The following is an 18454-nucleotide window of genomic DNA, read 5'->3' as shown; positions in this document are numbered from 1 at the left end:
ATGTGGGGTGACACCCCGGAGAGTCCCCAGGACGAGGAAGACATCTTTGACTTGCGGCGGCTCTTTGGGGAGGAGCCCTACGCGGAAGAGGAGATTTGGGTGTCCGGGGAGATTCGGGCGCCCAATGGCATTACATATAATGGATACAGATGTAAGTACATATTTTTCCTTCTATAAGTTTTATTGTGACTAGGTTTTTTATTAATACATCTTTCCTCTTTTTCTGTTCCAGAAGCGGCCTCCCTTTAGCCCGGCACATCGCCCTCCCCCTTATATATTTTTTTAAATTTTATTTCTTATATTATTATTATTATTATTATTTTTTTTAATTTTATATCATATATTATTATATATTAAGCGCACACATACACACACACACACACACACACACACATACACACACACACACAAAATTGTATAATACACGCACACATTTAAATAAATTTTATATTTTAATTTAAAAAAAAAGAAATGTATTTATTTACGCGCCTCTCCTTGCGCTCCCATCCTTTGCGTCTCTCTTGCGCTAGTTGTAAGAATTTATCGTTCTCTCTCTCTCTTTCGTACGCGCTATCGTTCTAACAATAAGTCTCGCGTTAGTTGTAAGTCTCGCGATATCTTCGTTCTCGCTCGCACCCGTTATCTTAACTATTATCGTTCTCTTTCGTATGCGTTCTCTTCGCGATATTATCGTTCTCTCTCATTCATATGCTCATCGCTATCACTCACTTACCTTTGCGTCATCCTTCTCCCACCTATGCAGCATCTTACAATGCGTCGTCCTTGTTCCACGTTGACGTCATCCTTGTCGTATGTTGATGTCGTCCTTGTCACACTTGATGCCATCCTTGTCGCACTGTCCTCTTCACACACTTTACGCTATCCTTTTCAAACCAGTGCACCGTCCTTCTCACACGTGGACACATCGCGGGCCCGCCGCGGATCCCCCCTTCCCGCGCGGACCCACTCGTCCATCGGTCGCGCCGCGGATCCCCCCTACCCGCGCAGACCCCCTCGTCCATCGCTCACGCCGCGGATCCCCCCTTCCCGCGCGGACCCCCTCGTCCATCGCTCGCGCCGCGGATCCCCCCCCTTTCCCGCGCGGACCCCCTCGTCCACCGGTCGCGCCGCGGACCTCCCCCCTACCCGCGCGTGACGTCATCATCCCCCGCACGTGATGTCATCATCCCCGCACGTGACGTCATCATCCCCGCGTGACGTCATTATCCCCCGCGTGACGTCATCATCCCCCGCACGTGACGTCGTCATCCCCCGCATGACGTCACCCCCCCGCGTGACGTCATCCCCTGTGACGTCACCCCCTCCCCCCCCGCGTGACGTCACCCCCCTCCCCTCACCCCCCCTCGGAGCCCCTGAGTTAGAACCGGCCTAGACTCACTACTATAATTATTTATTATAATTAGAAATAGTTATTATTTATAATAAATAATTAATTTTTTAAGTATGTCATTATACGTTTCATGTTTTCTACCGCATTCGCAATGCGAAGGTTTTAGCCGATCGTTCGTCTTATCTCGCGTCAATCACGCGCCACGTGCAAGTCGTTTGTTAGATGTCGCGTGTCGCGTTTCTGGCAACATAACTCTTGTGGTCGCGCAGTCTCCGCGGTCCGTCGCTTCGCGTCGAGTCATGTGCTGTTTGCATTCGCGTTTCTTTGAAAGTAATTTTTGGTATCGATAAATCAATAGTGAGTGAATAAACAGTAAACTCGTTATCGTGTAATCTGTATTGTGTCAATCGAGTGTGAGACTAATAATCGAAAAAATTTCGATGTGTCGCGCATCTCTAGCAATCATAACTGTGCAGCAGATAACAACAATACATAGCATGAAGATTCGCTACGCTGCTACAAGGTGAGTGAGCAAGTGAGTAAGCAGGTGAGTGAGTGAGTGAGTGACCGAGAGAGTGTGAGTGAGAGACTGAATGAGAGAGTGTATGAGTGTTGCGTAAAAGAGAGAAAGAGAGCGAGAAAAAAAGTGCGTGCGTGTGTATGAATGTCTGTCCCTCCTACCCTCCCTCTCTCTCTCTTTCTCTCTCTTTCTTACGCTCACACTCCGCCATACACACATCGCGTGTAGCAATCAGCTGATTGCAACGTCGGACGGCTGGCGATCCGGAACAACTTTTCATTATTAAAATAACGTTATTTTAAGGAACACGTATTTCTAACGTAATTCTAAGACATTTTCTTCTTTACCAAAATTTTATTTAAAGCATAATTTTATGTTATAAGATAAAATAGTTAGCGACTCATGCGGTGATAATCACCCGTCGGGGGAGCGCCCGCGCTCGCGGCACACCGCGCCGCTCCTGCCTGCCTTCTGTACCCGACGCGTGATTTACTAACTATTTTTGCTCATAATTCAAAAACTACGTTTCAAATCAAATTTTGGTAAAGGAAAAATTGTCTTAGAATGGTGTCAGGAATACGTCATTTTAAAGACATAATGTTTTTCAGGATCGCCCTGTATATACTGCCATCCCAAGAAGTATTTGTCTATCCACAATTTTATAATTTTTATTAAAGATAGTTACTTAATTAAAAAATCTTGTTTCTTATAAAAATCGTTTAAATAAGTAGTATATTAATAGATAAGATAAAATAATGACATAAAACTTAAGAAAAACATTACAAAGTGTAAACAATATTAGATTCAAACAATTATCTTTATGTTGACATTAATTTTACGATGTATTAATTTATTTATTTGAAAAAAAGGATTAATAGTTAGTTGCCAAGTCATTAAATTGTAAAAATAAATTTTTTATTAATTTGAAAAAATTAAAAAATTGCTTAGAAAAATGCTTTGACTTTACACTATCGTAGTAATTGTTACAAAACTATTCTACTTTTTATTGTCTTTAAAAAATTAAAAAAAATAAAAAATTATGATATCAGTGATTTTTATCTTTTTATGAATACAATCAATAAATAAAGTTTTAACGAAAGGCATTTGATCAAAAGTGAGTCAGATTTTTTCGTAAAAATGTTATAAAAATCAACTTTGAACACTCTCTGCAACTTAAGTTTATATTCATATATTAATATATTTATTTTCCTAGAAAATCCTTAAATATTTTAGGATGACAAATACTTTTGGCGGTAATGTGTATATATATATATATATATATATATTTAATTGTATCGTAATTAAAATTGTGTTTTGAAAATTTAATTTCTAATTTCATATGTAAAAAATTAGAAATTAAAAAACACACACACACACGCACGCACGCACATGCACGCACATACAAATTGTGTTCTGTAAAGGACATATTAATGGATAATAGGATATATTAATGATATATTAATAATAATAATCTCGATTAGCTCTCTCAATGAAATCTTATATGAAATTTTAACTTTTTAAGTAATTATTAAAATAAAATTCAAAGATAATTATGAAGGAGAGGGGCTTCCTCATCGATTTGGCTAAAACTTTACAATTTTGTGTATTTTGGTGCGTAAAACATGAATCTATAAATTAAAATTGTCGCTCTCAATTGGGAAAAAAATTATTAAATACTAAAATTAACAGTTATATGGTTAGGATATTTGTCATACTGACATGATATAGACGCACAGTTTATATATCAACTATTCTCTGCTTTAAAAAAAAAACTAAAATTATTATTTTCTTTAATAAATATGCAGTTTTGTTGGACTGAAGATGCTGTAATATATTAAATTAAATGGTTTAAAAGATGGAAATAGAATTTTATTTTTTTAAAGCAGAGAATAATTGATACATTAAAAAGTAATTAATAACTTTTTTTATAATTCAACGCGACAATTTTAACTTCTAGATTCGTATTTCACGCACTAAAATATACAAAATTGCGAAGTTCCAACCAAATCGATGAGGAAATCCCTTTCCTTCATAATTACCAATTAAAAGAAATAAAAAATTATGAAATACATTAAGAGAAGAAATAACAGAAATTTTGAGAAGAATTTAAAAGGAATGAAAAATACATAATACATAATAAAAATAGATACCCTTTTTTTAGTCGACTCTTCGTTTTCTTTCTTCCTTCTTCTATAATAACTTCTTTAATAACTCTATCCTTCTTCTTTCCTTCTTCTATCTCCTTATTTTTTATTAAAAAAACTGAGATAGAGATCAGTACACAAGTTACACGAGATGTCAAAATTTGCACAAATAACGGCAAATCGAGACACGCGTGAAGGAAGCCAAAACGCACTTAGCAACCAACAACAACACTGAAAAGAAATTATTAAATTCAAATAAAAATCTATTTCAATACTCCTTAGTAAATCATTTATTTAATACTAATAACATTGATTTGATATATTATTTGTTCTCATTTCTTATTTATTTTAAATTAATGACAAAAATCTTTTAATTATCAAACATTTTAATTATTTAAAAATTTGCCATTTAAAATTAATATTTCATTACAAAACAAATTTGTAATGAAATTGAAAAACACTGTTTTTTGTTGGCGATCTTATATTATATATTATATTATGTAACATGTATTAAAGATTATTATTAAGAACAATAATAAAATGAAATAAAAGAATTTAATTAAATTAAACTTAATTAAACTTAATTAAAATTATTTTAATATATAATTTGCAATTTAGTTTTTCTTTTCTTCCTTATCCTCAATTTTCTTTTCTTCCTTATTCTCAATTTTCCTCTTTCTTGGAGTTCGTGTTGCCTTTAATAGCGCTACTGTGGACATTTGCCCTTCTATTTTTTTTATGTCTTTTAAATTGTTAGTTGCCAAATATGGTGGAACAGCTGTAAAATTATAAAGATAATAAATTATTTAATATTATAAGTCTTAAAAATTAATAAATTAATTATGAGTTAGAGAGAGCAAGGAGCCATAGCAAGATTTTTGTGCTACAATTAATACGTTTATTCTCGTGGTATAACAGAAGTATCAGTCTATTTTAGATCATCTTCAGTGTTATACAACGCATAATATGGATTGACACAAAGGCAACGCAGAATTATAGATTGTCGCAAATTTTAAAAGTCAACGTAGAATATTCACGAAGAATGTAGATTGTAAGAATGTTTTTTTCTACTATAATAATATAGACACGGATATGAGTACTATTATTGAATTTTTATAACACTAAAGGTGGTCTAAAGAAAACCGAGACGTCTGTTATACCACGAGAAGAGAATAAACGTATTAATTGTAGCATGAAAATCTTGCTGTGGCTCTTTGCTCTCTCTAACTTATTCATGATTTAATAAATAAATAAATTTTTGATTAAAGATTCAATATACAGGGTGTCAGGAAAATTTTTACCCACACGAAGTAAGGAGGTAAATTGGCTCAAATTAAGAAGGAAGGACTTGTACTGTTTTGTGACATTCGCAATAATTAACGAAAAATTAAATAAAGAATATCGGCCAATCTGCGTGAGTAGAAGCGCGCGGCGACGAGAGTCGTCCCACTGTAATCTTATACTAGGCGCGTGGCGAAGCGATGGGCGGATCGCTCTCCGAGACATGATGGTGGCGTGTGATATATCCATGGACATAGGAATAAAGGGACAGAGCAATAGCTGCGGGGGGTGAAGCCGTCTCCGGGGAGCGGGAAACTACGGTCACGTGGTACTTTGGTGCCGCATTGGCGATTGGTTGTGATCGCGCAAGCGCAATCTTTCATCGAGAGTCAGAAGTGTCATGGAAGTGTCAGAACAGTTTTATTGAATTATAATTCAAAGAAAAAATATACTGTTTTTACAATGTCACAGTGCATTGTAAAAAATTGTAAAAACCGTACAAGAAGTCGTCCCGTTTTGGGACAAATAAAAGAAAAAAATATAAATAATGTCTCATATCACCGGTAAGAAAAATCATATTTTATTAGCATATATGAAAATTATATTGTATTATCAAAATAAGACAAATGATATAATATAAAGTAACACATTTATTTTTTAATAGATTTCTAAAGAATGAAAAAGCAAAATTGCTTTGGTTGGATATACTAGAGCTAAATGCGGAATTAGTTCCTATTGGAGCAAGAATTTGTTCCGCACATTTTGCAGAAGATGCCTTTAATTTTTTATATGGTACAAAGAGACTTCGACCAAATGCACTACCGTATATAGGTATCAAATAGTATTATTATTATCAGGATTGAGAAATAATACGTTATTTGTAATGCCATTATTATTATAATTTTTTTCTGTTTACAAGTTAGTAGTGGCATTATTTTTATCAAATAACTTTCCCAACTGTCTGATTTATTGTATGGCACAAGATTATGCAGTTTTATTTATATATTGCTTTGTATCTTATGTTTACTTGCTAGAACGTGTGATTGAGAATGTTCCAAATGATGGTATTATTGCATCAAGTTCTGTATGTAATACTTTAAAAATTGATAGAGCCACATCTCCTATCCCTGGATGCAATCATTGTAAGAAATATTTCATCTTATTTAATATAATATGTGTAACAATTTTCTAAAAAATTAAAATTTGTTATACATTATATTTTTTAAATTTTTTAGTTGCGGATCAGTCAACAAATACATCACCAAAGAGAGACCATAACGCTCTTGAAAAGGAATACCTCCACAAAAAATTGCAAGACACAAAAACCTCTTTTTCAAAAAAGTTTAAACTTTTGCAACAGAAGGTTCGACGAAAGGAATCACGAATAATCACTTTGGAGGCAATTCTTAATTCACTCAAGAAAAACAATATGTTAGGGACTGAAGAATTGCAGATATTACAAGACATAGGTGGGTCAAATTCTAAAATATTAGAAAGACAATTGCTTAAAAATAGAGGAAAACCTTTAAACAAACAATTTGATAGTCGACTTAGATCATTTGCTCTAACTTTACATTATTATTCGCCAAGAGCGTATAAATATGTACGACAAGAATTTAATAATTGCTTACCACATTGTAAAACAATATCTAAGTGGTATCAAAGCATTCATGGAAAACCTGGCATTATGTTAGAAGCTGTAAATGCTATCAAGCAACAATCAAATAGTGTCGATTATCAATTGTTTGGATCATTAGTATTTGACGAGATGGCTATCCGTCAGCATGTAGAATATGATGGTAAAAAATTTAATGGATATGTGGATATGGGTGAGACTGTAACTGTCACTGATACGAGGCTTGCAAAAGATGCTTTAGTTTTTATGGTTGTGTGCATTAATGGTGCATGGAAAATTCCATTGGCTTATTTCCTAATTGACAGAATAACTGCAGAACAAAAAAAGAATCTAACTTTACAATGCATTTCTTCTTTGCACGATGCAGGCATGCAGATTGTGTGTGTTACGTGTGATGGAACAGCTACCAATTTTGCTATGATGCAACAATTAGGATGTAATTTTAATATTTTACCTTTGCAGGCGACATTTCAACACCCAGTTACTAATGAACCGATAGCAATATTTCCAGATCCATGCCACATGTTGAAATTAATAAGAAATGCATTTGGGGACTTGAAAATGTTTGTCGATGAAGATAACAAATTGATGAAATGGGAATATCTTGAAAAATTGCACAATTTACAAGCAATAGAAGGAATGCATTTGGGAAATAAGTTGCGAACAGCACATATTAATTATGGTAAACAAAAAATGAAAGTGAGATTAGCTGCACAAACATTAAGCCGATCTGTGGCAGATTCATTACATTACTGCAAAGATGTATTAAAACTGGATGATTTTAAATATGCTGAAGCCACAATTAAATTTTTAAATATTTTCAATGATTTATTCGATATATTAAACTCTAAAAGTTTAAAACAAACAGGTTTTAAAAAAGCATTATGTTTTGAAAATATTACAATATTTACAAATAGATTAGAAATTTGCAAAACCTACATAACATCTTTAAAAACAACTAACGGGGAACTTTTGTATAAAGGTCGTAGGAAAACTGGATTTCTAAGGTTTTTAATATGCATAAATAGTGCCCAAATTTTGTATAAAATTTGGTGTCAAGAAAAAAATGTATTAAAATATATTCCATTTTACAAATTGAATCAAGATCATGTTGAGCTTTTGTTTGGTTGCATTAGATCAAGGGGAGGTGGTAACAATAACCCAACATCTCGGCAATTTCAAGCTGCAATAAAAAAAATATTAGTACATTGTGAATTAAGAAACATTTCAAACGGAAATTGTATAGCCTTAGAAGAAATATCTATCCTACACGTATCATCCTTTAATACGACTGTTAATTCAGAAGATGTTATTCGGTGGTCTAGTGGATTAGATCGTCTTGAGGATGATACAGTTGTAACGAATGATATAATAAATGATCATGATTATATACCAGATTTAAGAAATTTATCTGAATTTGCAAAAGAAGTGACAGTGTATATTGCTGGATACGTTGTCATGCAATTACAAAAAACTATTTTATGCACCCAATGTATAGAAGCATTGAAATCAAATAAAATCATGTATAGCGATAGTTTAATTGCTTATAAAGATAGAGGTCGATTAACATATCCATCTAATGATGTAATAGCAATTTGCCGCATATGTGAAAAAATAATTAGAAATGCATTATGTGAAAGTGGCAATACCTATATGGATAAGAAATTTACCGTTGCCTACTTGACAGTTCAAGTTTTAAATAATTTAATTGGACATAACTTATTTATAAATTTAGAGAATCATGTATCTGAACAAAGCGCACTTGATAATCATATTGTTCATTTAATACGTTCAATAAGTAATAGATATATAAAAATAAGATTACATTATATTGCGCAACAAGCTATTAATACATCAATGAGTATGCGACATGTATTTAATAAGCTAATTTTATTTAAAGGTCAATAAATGTAATAAAATTGATAAAAAATAATTTTGTTATTAATAATACCATCCTAATCCCTTTATGCAATAAATATTGACAGTTGTACAATTTATTAAAGAATGAATTATTTATCAATATTTAGGTATTTACATTAACATTTTATAATAAAATTTTTAATATTTTATTATAAAACTGTAACCAATACTTACTTCCATGGGCAAGTTATATGCTGTTGCAAAATCCGTTAAATCACATTATTAAATGCAGAAAAGTGAAAAATAATTTTCTAATCTTAAAAATCTTAATAATCATAAATATTTTTCTAGTTATTTCTATTTATAAATAGTTTTATTTTACTGAATTCATTGCAATTAATTGCAAAATAAAATACTAAAACAAAAACAATAAAGATTTTTCATATCTATAGATTCTAACTTTTTTTTATCATTTAATTCTGACATCTCGATGACATGCATTAACACCATTAACATTTCAATATGCTGATTTATAAATAAAACACTTTGTTTCTCTATTTTACTCAAAATATTCTATCACACATTTATAATTGTAAACAAACTAAATGTCTCATTTTCAAATTTCGCGCATTTATGCTAGAACCAATTACCAATGCGGCACCAAAGTACCACGTGACCGTGTTCCCCGCTCCCCGGAAGCGGCTTCACTCCCCTCGCCTAAAGTAGAGGTTTATACTCCGTCCCTTTATTCCTATGTCCATGGATATATCGCAATACCGCGCCGAAAAATGACTCGTCTTTTTAGTGGCAAGAAAATGATGCGCTATCATTTCCACACCACCTTGCGGTAGATAGCATGGTGCGCTTTTTTTATAGTGGTTTCCCCCATAGGCCTATTCCACTCTCAATTTAAATATTTGTGAAAATTGTTCAAAATGCCGTTACTGTACGCTGAATGTATCGTAAATGTAAAAAATTGATGATGACAGTACCTTCACAAAAATTGATCCGTGGTTGAAAATCCCTCGATAAAATGTGTTGCACACGTTGGTAATGATACGAGCGTAATCCGTTACATGTGAAGCGTGATGTACCGCGTATCGGGAAAAACCAAATTCATGTGCCACACGACGCACGCTAGTTCCAGGATTTTCATAAAATGCTTCAAGAATCCTTTCTTCATCTCGTACACGAAGACGCACTGCTGGACCGGTTATCCCGATATTATGCACGACACCCAGTTTCACATAATTATTGCACAACACGTAAAATTGTACGTCCACTTGGTTTTCGTGCACGCCCGGGAAATCATTCCACGTAAATTGCGGCCGCGCGATAAGTATTTTCTCCCGCTAGCCCGTATACCACAATCATATCCGTATATTCCTGCAGAGTACACTTCATTTTCACTGTTAATTTACTACGCGAACACATTTTTACTAAAACTGTCTCAGCTTTCGCAGGCTGTTGCCAGAGTGCATACGCCAGCAGCATGCAACTACAGCTGAGCGGACATGTGAGTGTAATCATAATGCGCAGGCGCCGAGCTCACACGTACGCTTAACAAAAAGAAGTCGCAGGGAGCCAGGTCAGGCGAATACGGGAGGTGCGGCAGCAATTCATAACGCAATTCATGCAGTTTGGCGGCGACAACTCCGGATGAATATGCTGGTGCGTTGTCGTGGTGAAACAGCACATTCTTTCTCGCCAAATGAGGCCGTGTCTCCTTCAATTTCTTGTCGAAGCGGTCCAATAACTCACTGTAATATTGTCCAGTGACCGTTCTTCCTTTTTCTAAGAAGTCCATGAAGATGACGCCCTTCGCATCCCAAAAAATCGTCGCCATGACCTTTTCGGCCGATGGGACCGTCTTCGCCTTCTTTGGAGCAGATTCACCGGGAGAAACCCATTGTTTTGATTTTTGCTTGGTTTCTGGTGTATAATGATGAATCCAAGTCTCATCGACGATGACAACTCGACGCAAAAAGTCCTTCGGATCTCGCTTAAATTGCTCCAAACACTGCTTCGAAGTTGACAGCCGCATCCGCTTGTTGTCCACCGTGAGCAATCGCGGCACTCATCGGGCCGACAATTTTTTCATCGTCAACTTATCGTGTAAAATATTAATTGCCGTTCCGGTCGACACACCTACGGCCTCTGCTACTTCGCGCATTTTCGTTCGTCGATCAGCGAGAATCATGTCGTGGACTTTTTCAATGATTTCCTCGGTAACTACGTCTGCCGGACGTCCTGGGCGCTCCTCATCAAAAACGGATGTTCGACCACGTTTAAATTGGTTGAACCAATATCTAACTGTGGTCATAGATGGCGAAGGGTCCCCATAAACAGCATCCAACTTCGCTTTTATCTCCTCGCACGTTTTCCCATCCAAAAGCAAAAAGCGAATCACTGAACGATACTGCTCTTTTTCCATCTTAGCGAAAACCACGAAACACGTCTTACTCAAATGGCTGCCAAATCCAAAGTAATCTATTAGCGTTTTCGACTGCTCGGGTTCAATCACTCCGGGGTAGTCGTTATTGACCAATCACAGCCATTCTCTGAAGAATGTAATGGCTGACAGGATCCACCTTCGGTTACTAGGATTAATCAAATTACCCGATCCATGTTCAACCCGTATTAATTTGGCTTGCACCTAAACTTGAGGAACAATTATAATAGAAAATTTAACTGTTTAACTGTAAGTAAAAATTAATATTTTACTTTATAAAAAATTGAAGTTAATTATAATAAAATATACAAAGAAATTAATGTTATTAATATTTGTATTGGAAAAAGAAAAAGATTAATGTGCTTCTTTTATAATTCCATATAAATATATATTAATAATGAAATATTTCTTACAGATATTTTGAACAATGGTAGTCAAAAGGATGATTTACGATGGAAATGATCCAATTAAAAATAATGAAAACGAAATCTTGTGTGAAGTTATAAATGATAAAGGTTAGGTTTAGATGTAATTGTAAATATAATATATACATAACAACATTATATATTGCAATAATTAAAAATTATAGTATAAACATTAGATAATAAAAATATTTTCTCTCTTTCAATTGAAAGGGAAATAAAATTTATATCCATAATCTATTTGGAATCAATAGGTATTATCGATACATTGAACTCACCATCACCATCACCATCAACATCATGTAAATATAATATAAATATAGTAATAAATATCTTAGAAATGTGGATTTATTGATTAAAGTTTTAAATAAAAATATACAAATTTTTAATTAATCTTTATTAAAAACTTTAAAATATATATAATATTTACATTACATACTTTTTTTAGGTACGGAAAGTATTTTGGAAACACAAGATATTGTGAAAAAGAAAATCAAAATTCTAACATTAATATCAATCACGTAATACATAGATGGAATGAAAAAGAAACAAAATATTTATTCAATCAATACCGCATATATTATCCTCAAATTGGCCCGTTCGGCTTTTAAAAATAAAACTGCCTTATTTGAGCAAATAAGTAAAAAGTTGAAACAACAATTTAACATAGACGTTTCCGGACAACAATGCCTTAATAGATTTAAAAATGCTAGTAAACAAAATAAAAACGCAATAATTAATAATAATATTTCTGGAAATAGCCCAAAAGAAGTACCTTATGACAGTGAGTTTGAAGAAATTAAAAGTATAGATGATAGTCTTCAACCAGAAGTTTTACTTGGCGTTAATCATATAAAAGTAAATAAAAAGATGAAAATAGGTTTGAGCAAAAAGAATAACAGATCTGATATTAATAATGATATAGAAGACTTTGAATATGAAAAATCAAAAAAAAGATTAAAATCTAATTCGTTGGAGGATGTTCTCCGAGAAATATCAGCCTGCTGAAGAAAATAGAAATCGACGTCATAAAGAAAAATGTGAATTATTAATATCTTTACTTGGAAAATCAGCAAAAGAGTTCTGAATAAGAGCAATAAGCAAGTTCTGAATAAGATTATTAAAAAATACGTAAACGCGCTTTATATAAATTTAAAATATGTTATTTCTAAAAATGTATGTTAATTCTAAAGAAGACTGATTGTGAGTTATAAAGTTTTACGAACAGATTTGTTAAATTGTTTTAATGTTTTTTTATTGATAAATGTCGTTTTTTTGTTTGTATAAGGAATTTGTTTATTTGTGTAAGGAAAAAAGAAATTGAAATCTATATTTTACGTTATGTAAGAAACTATAATTCTTGGAAAAATATTTATTGCTTAAATATATATTATATGCACTTTTTTTAATATACAGCGTGTTTCAAAATGATTCATCCGATTTCACAGGGCTATAACTTTGAAATGAATGAAGATAGAACCTTCGGGTAAATTTTAATATACGTATAAGAATACCAAGTTTAAGAATACCAAGTTTTCACAAATGTTCAATGTGCCCTCCACTGGACGCATGGCATACGTCTAAACGGTAGTCAAACTCGTAAACCCGTAATGTCGACGGAAATCACGCTGCAGTTGTAACTGACTCATACTTGTTGAAACGGAGAATACAAAACGCTTTTTGTTGCTGTGTTGTCACCATCTCGACGCATACTGAACGTGCGCGCTAGCAGTACCAAAGTACCAGCTGTAGCGGCACCAGGGCGACTACCAGCAACCAAGTGAACCGGCAACATCCAACATACGCCACGGAAAACTTGACGTTTCGATATGTAGTTTCACATTTGCCGCGAGGTTCTACCTTCATTCATGTATAAGTTACAGCCTTGTGAAATCGGATGAATCATTTTGAAACACCCTGTATTATAAATAAAATTAAATAGAAACATAATAATAAACGTTAATTTAAAACATAAATATAAATAATACTATGTATCGATGTTTTCTATGAGTTTGGCAGCTAAGATATTTCTTTTTTGTTTACCAGCTTCTCTTTGTTGTGATGGATATAGTATGTATTCATCTGGTTCATGATATATTTCTATATTCATTCTGTGACTTCTAAATTATCATTTCTATCAATACATAAATTATGTAATACACAACATGCAATAATAAATTTAGACATTTTTAAAACAGACCACATTTCTAAACGAATTAGTTGTCTAAACCTAGTTTTTAAAATACCAAATGTATTCTCTATTTTGACTCTAGCTTTACAAAATGCATTATTGAACGTCGTCTCTGTTGCATTCAAAGTGCCATAATTTTTATATGGTGTGATGAAATTTATAGACAAAGGATATGCAGCATCTCCAATTATATGGTAATCTTTTCCCATTTCACATATTTGTTTTCGAATGAAAGACATACTATAGACGCGAGAATCATGTATTTTACTAGAAATACCGGTAAAAACATCTATAAACTTATTTTGAGCATCACATATTCCTTGTAATGTTAAAGCTGTTTCATCATGTCGATTAACATATGTAGATCTAATTTTATGAGTAGGTGTTCGAATAGCTATGTATGAGCCATCAATGCACCCAACAATACCAGGGATACCACATATCTGAAAGTAAAATTTATAGAATGTTACATTTTTATAAAATAATTCTTACAATATATATATATTAAAATCAAAATTATTCATTTTGTATGTTCGTGTTTCACAAGTATAAAATGTTTTTATAAAATTAATCTATAAAGCATGTTTTTATAAATCAATTTCGTTTGCTCACAATATTTGTATTTATTTGCTTTCAAAAATTTTGTTGTAAAAAGCATGAATTTATATATTTTGAAGAAAAATATAGTTTTTTATAAAAAGATTGAAGATTCAGTAACATATATAAATATATTTATAAATTTTATTTTTAAATGTGCTTAATCGAGAAATATATTTTTTTTTATTAAAATATTAAAAGTATGTTTTATTATACCTCTTTAAATTCAATTGCATGTTTCTCTCTTTCTTCAGCAGTTTGGGGAAACTTAATTATCGATGAAGCTAAATTATACAAAAAAATCTATACAAAAAAAATCTATTACTCTATTGATCATATTATGTGCAGTAGATAAATAAACATTAAATAAATCTGCAACACTACGCATAACAGTTTTATTGCTTACAAACCTGAAAATAAATATCAAAAATGAATGTTTAGATAAAAATCTTATGTGAAATTATACAAATAAAATTTTTTTATTAATTTATAATGATAATAATATACATAATATTTACCATAAAAAACAAAGAATATGTTCTTTAGCTGTTTTTGGTTGCGTGCCTCCTAAGGACGCCAAAGGATAATATTCACTTCTTTTAAACATATCAATGAGAAAATCACATGTATCACGTGAAATACGGAAACGATCTCTAAACTGTTAGTAAAAATATAATATATTTTCTATATTGTAATATAAATAAAAATTTGTTATGAAATTTTTGTTTGAAAAGGTTATGTTCACACTCACTTCATTATCATTACAGGTGCTTTCCATTTACATTAAAACTCAGATAAATCTCACTTCTGTCTTTCTTCAACATTCATGTTAAAGAAAGACAGAAGTGAGATTTATCTGAGTTTTGATGTAAATGGAAAGCACCTATTATTGATCAATTACTTGCATAAATGTTTCTATGCAAGGTATTTTCTTCGGTATATTTATCGCCTTTGCTTTCATTTTTATGTCTTCATCATCTGAACTATCCGAAGATAAAAATTCCATAACAGCGAGTATTAAGCAATGATATCGACTCGCCATTTTATTTCAGTGCTGGTTTATAAATAGAACCTAATTCAGGTTTAAACTCATTACCGATTGAACACAAGTTTATTTGGAAATTGGGTTCAATCGCTCCGAGAGCGATTGAACCCGACGAGTCGAAAACGCTATATGAATCAGTGTGAAATTTGTTATAGCGTCGTTTGACAGATGACAGTACACGATGATAACACCAATTCCCTCAGCAACGCCCCCTGTCTTCAAAGACGGGTACTTATTGAACCGCCCTCGTATACAGGGTGACCCATTTTAACTTAGGCAGCCAAATAACTCGAAAAATAAGCAAGATAGAGAAAAATGTTTTAGACAAAAGTTGTATGGTTTCGAGGGGGCCATAAGATGGTATCATTGGTTTGACCTTGAAGAGTCATTTGAAGGTCACGTGAAGGTCACTTCAATTTTTTTAAATGGAACATTCTATATATTTTTGTACATTCTTGTAGCTCATCTCGAGAGCTTTCCAAAACACTATAATTAAGTACATTTTCGTTAAGTACTTTTTGAGTTATGAGGCTTGAAATAATTTCTTAATTTTACATAAACCGTAAAATATCTTGTAAAATATTCATTTTTCGAATACCTTACCTTAATAGTTTTATGTACAAAATAATGAGAGGAATCAATTGGTGTAAAGAAAACACATAGTTGTTTCGAAGAAAAAATATGTAATTTGCAATTAACAATTCCATATTTTTTCTTAAAAACAACTATGTGTTTTCTTTATACCAATTGATTCTTCTCATTATTTTGTACGTAAAAGTATTAAGGTAAGATAATCGAAAAATGAATATTTTACAAGATATTTTACGGTTTATGTAAAATTAAGAAATTATTTCAAGCATCATAACTCAAAAAGTACTTAACGGAAAGGTACTTAATTATAGTGTTTTGGAAAGCTCTCGAAATAAGCTACAAGAATGTACAAAAATATATAGGGTATTCCATTTAAAAAAATTGAAGTGACCTTCACGTGACCTTCAAATGACTCTTCAAGGTCAAACCAATGATACCATCTTATGGCCCCCTCGAAACCATACAACTTTTGTCTAAAACATTTTTCTCTATCTTGCTTATTTTTCGAGTTATTTGGCTGCCTAAGTTAAAATGAGTCACCCTGTATACATATATACATCATATAAACTTCAATATATTTACACACAAGAAATTTTCTTTAAGAACAAATATATATTTTTTTATAGTTTTTTTATTGTATTTATATTATTTTTGTTATTATTACTATATTTATATTGTATAACATTAAATTGTATTCTTTTATAGTATTAGAAGGATTCGTCAAAACAAACTTCACATTTATACATAACAAAATAAAACTAAATAAAATGATTGGTTGCGGATCGATTACTGATGGAACATATAAATTAGAAGTGCACATTTTAAATTTTAACGAAGACGATTACTATGAAATGGAGATAAGTAAAGGAGAGAAAATAAAAATAGTTGGAACCATGTATGCTACAGGTAAACAATATATAAATGTATATATATTATATATATATATGTATATATATACACATATATGTATATATATATATATATATATATATATATATATATATATATATATACACATATTGGTATTTTAGAATATTTTTGGGCATTTTTTTATTTTAATATATATTGAATCTTTAATCAAAAATTTATTTATTTATTAAATCATCAATAAGTTAGAGAGAGCAAGGAGCCACAGCAAGATTTTCATGCTACAATTAATACGTTTATTCTCTTCTCGTGTAACAGACGTCTCGGTTTTCTTTAGACCGCCTTTAGTGTTATTAAAATTCAATAATAGTACTTATATCCGTGTCTATATTATTATAGTAGGAAAAAACATTTTTACAATCTACATTCTTCGTGAATATTCTGCGTTGACTATTAAAATTTGCGACAATCTATAATTCTGCGTTGACTTTTGTGGCAATCCATATTATGCGTTGTATGACACTGAAGATGGTCTAAAGTAGACTGATACTTCTGTTATACCACGAGAATAAACGTATTAATTGTAGCACAAAAATCTTGCTATGGCTCCTTGCTCTCTCTAACTCATAATTAATTTATTAATTTTTAAGACTTATAATATTAAATAATTTATTATCTTTATAATTTTACAGCGGTTCCACTATATTTGGCAACTAACAATTTAAAAGACATAAAAAAAATAGAAGGACAAATGTCCATAGCAGCGCTATTAAAGGCAACACAAACTCCAAGAAAGAGGAAAATTGAGGATAAGGAAGAAAAGAAAATTGAGAATAAGAAAGAAAAGAAAAACTAAATTGCAAATTATATATTAAAATAATTTTAATTAAGTTTAATTAAGTTTAATTTAATTAAATTAAATAATTAAAATGTTTGATAATTAAAAATTTTTTATCATTAATTTAAAATAAATAAGAAATGAGAACAAATAATATATCAAATCAATGTTATTAGTATTAAATAAATGATTTACTAAGGAGTATTGAAATAGATTTTTATTTGAATTTAATAATTTTTTTTCAGTGTTGTTGTTGATGCAACACACTGTTGCATTCTGTTAGTAATAAAAGAAATAAATAAGAAATAAGAATATATATAAGTATATATAAAAAATAAATTTAATTACAGAAAATTAATTTTTAAAATCAGAGAAAATGTAAGTAATATTTTTGCAAATAGATTAGTGTTTCTAATATCTCAAAATATATACACATATGTCTAAAAAAGTTGGTGATAGAAGTAACGCTGTGTACATTTAATACATTTATTAATTTAATTTAAAAGACTTCTTATTTATACGATTTTAGACTTTTTATGCAATCTGTCAATTTGCAAATAACCACAAATTAACACAAGTGACAGCTGCTCATGACATGAACTGAGTCGAAAGAACCAATCGGCATCGCGGAAAAACGGCAACAATTCAAGCGTCACATG

General features: G+C 31.7%; 1 protein-coding gene and 2 long non-coding RNA genes across 3 annotated transcripts; all 3 read left to right on the top strand.

Moving 5' to 3' along the window:
* Window positions 1–7752, top strand: LOC145961754 (uncharacterized). Its single transcript, XM_083082219.1, has 8 exons — window positions 1–151; window positions 5143–5193; window positions 5284–5333; window positions 5768–5859; window positions 5961–6127; window positions 6331–6438; window positions 6532–6765; window positions 7395–7752. Exons 1-8 carry the CDS (start codon window positions 1–3, stop codon window positions 7418–7420), a joined length of 879 nt encoding a protein of 292 aa, XP_082938345.1. The 3' UTR covers window positions 7421–7752.
* Window positions 7753–10533: 2781 nt separating this feature from the next.
* On the top strand, window positions 10534–12801 carry LOC145961662 (uncharacterized). The gene is made up of 4 exons (XR_014435674.1): window positions 10534–11493; window positions 11660–11759; window positions 11921–11968; window positions 12115–12801. It is a non-coding gene; the product is annotated as an uncharacterized LOC145961662 (long non-coding RNA).
* Window positions 12802–15511: 2710 nt separating this feature from the next.
* LOC145961553 (uncharacterized) lies at window positions 15512–17757 on the top strand. Its single transcript, XR_014435651.1, has 3 exons — window positions 15512–15727; window positions 16796–16996; window positions 17650–17757. It is a non-coding gene; the product is annotated as an uncharacterized LOC145961553 (long non-coding RNA).
* The last annotated feature ends 697 nt before the right edge of the window (window positions 17758–18454 follow it).

This window comes from Camponotus vicinus, unplaced genomic scaffold, assembly GCF_025532165.1.
Source record: "Camponotus vicinus isolate PSW18456_S1 unplaced genomic scaffold, iyCamVici1.0 SCAF_11, whole genome shotgun sequence".
NCBI lineage: Eukaryota > Metazoa > Arthropoda > Insecta > Hymenoptera > Formicidae > Camponotus > Camponotus vicinus.
The sequence above is the reverse complement of the archived record's forward strand: the minus strand, read 5'-3'. Positions and strand labels throughout refer to the sequence as shown.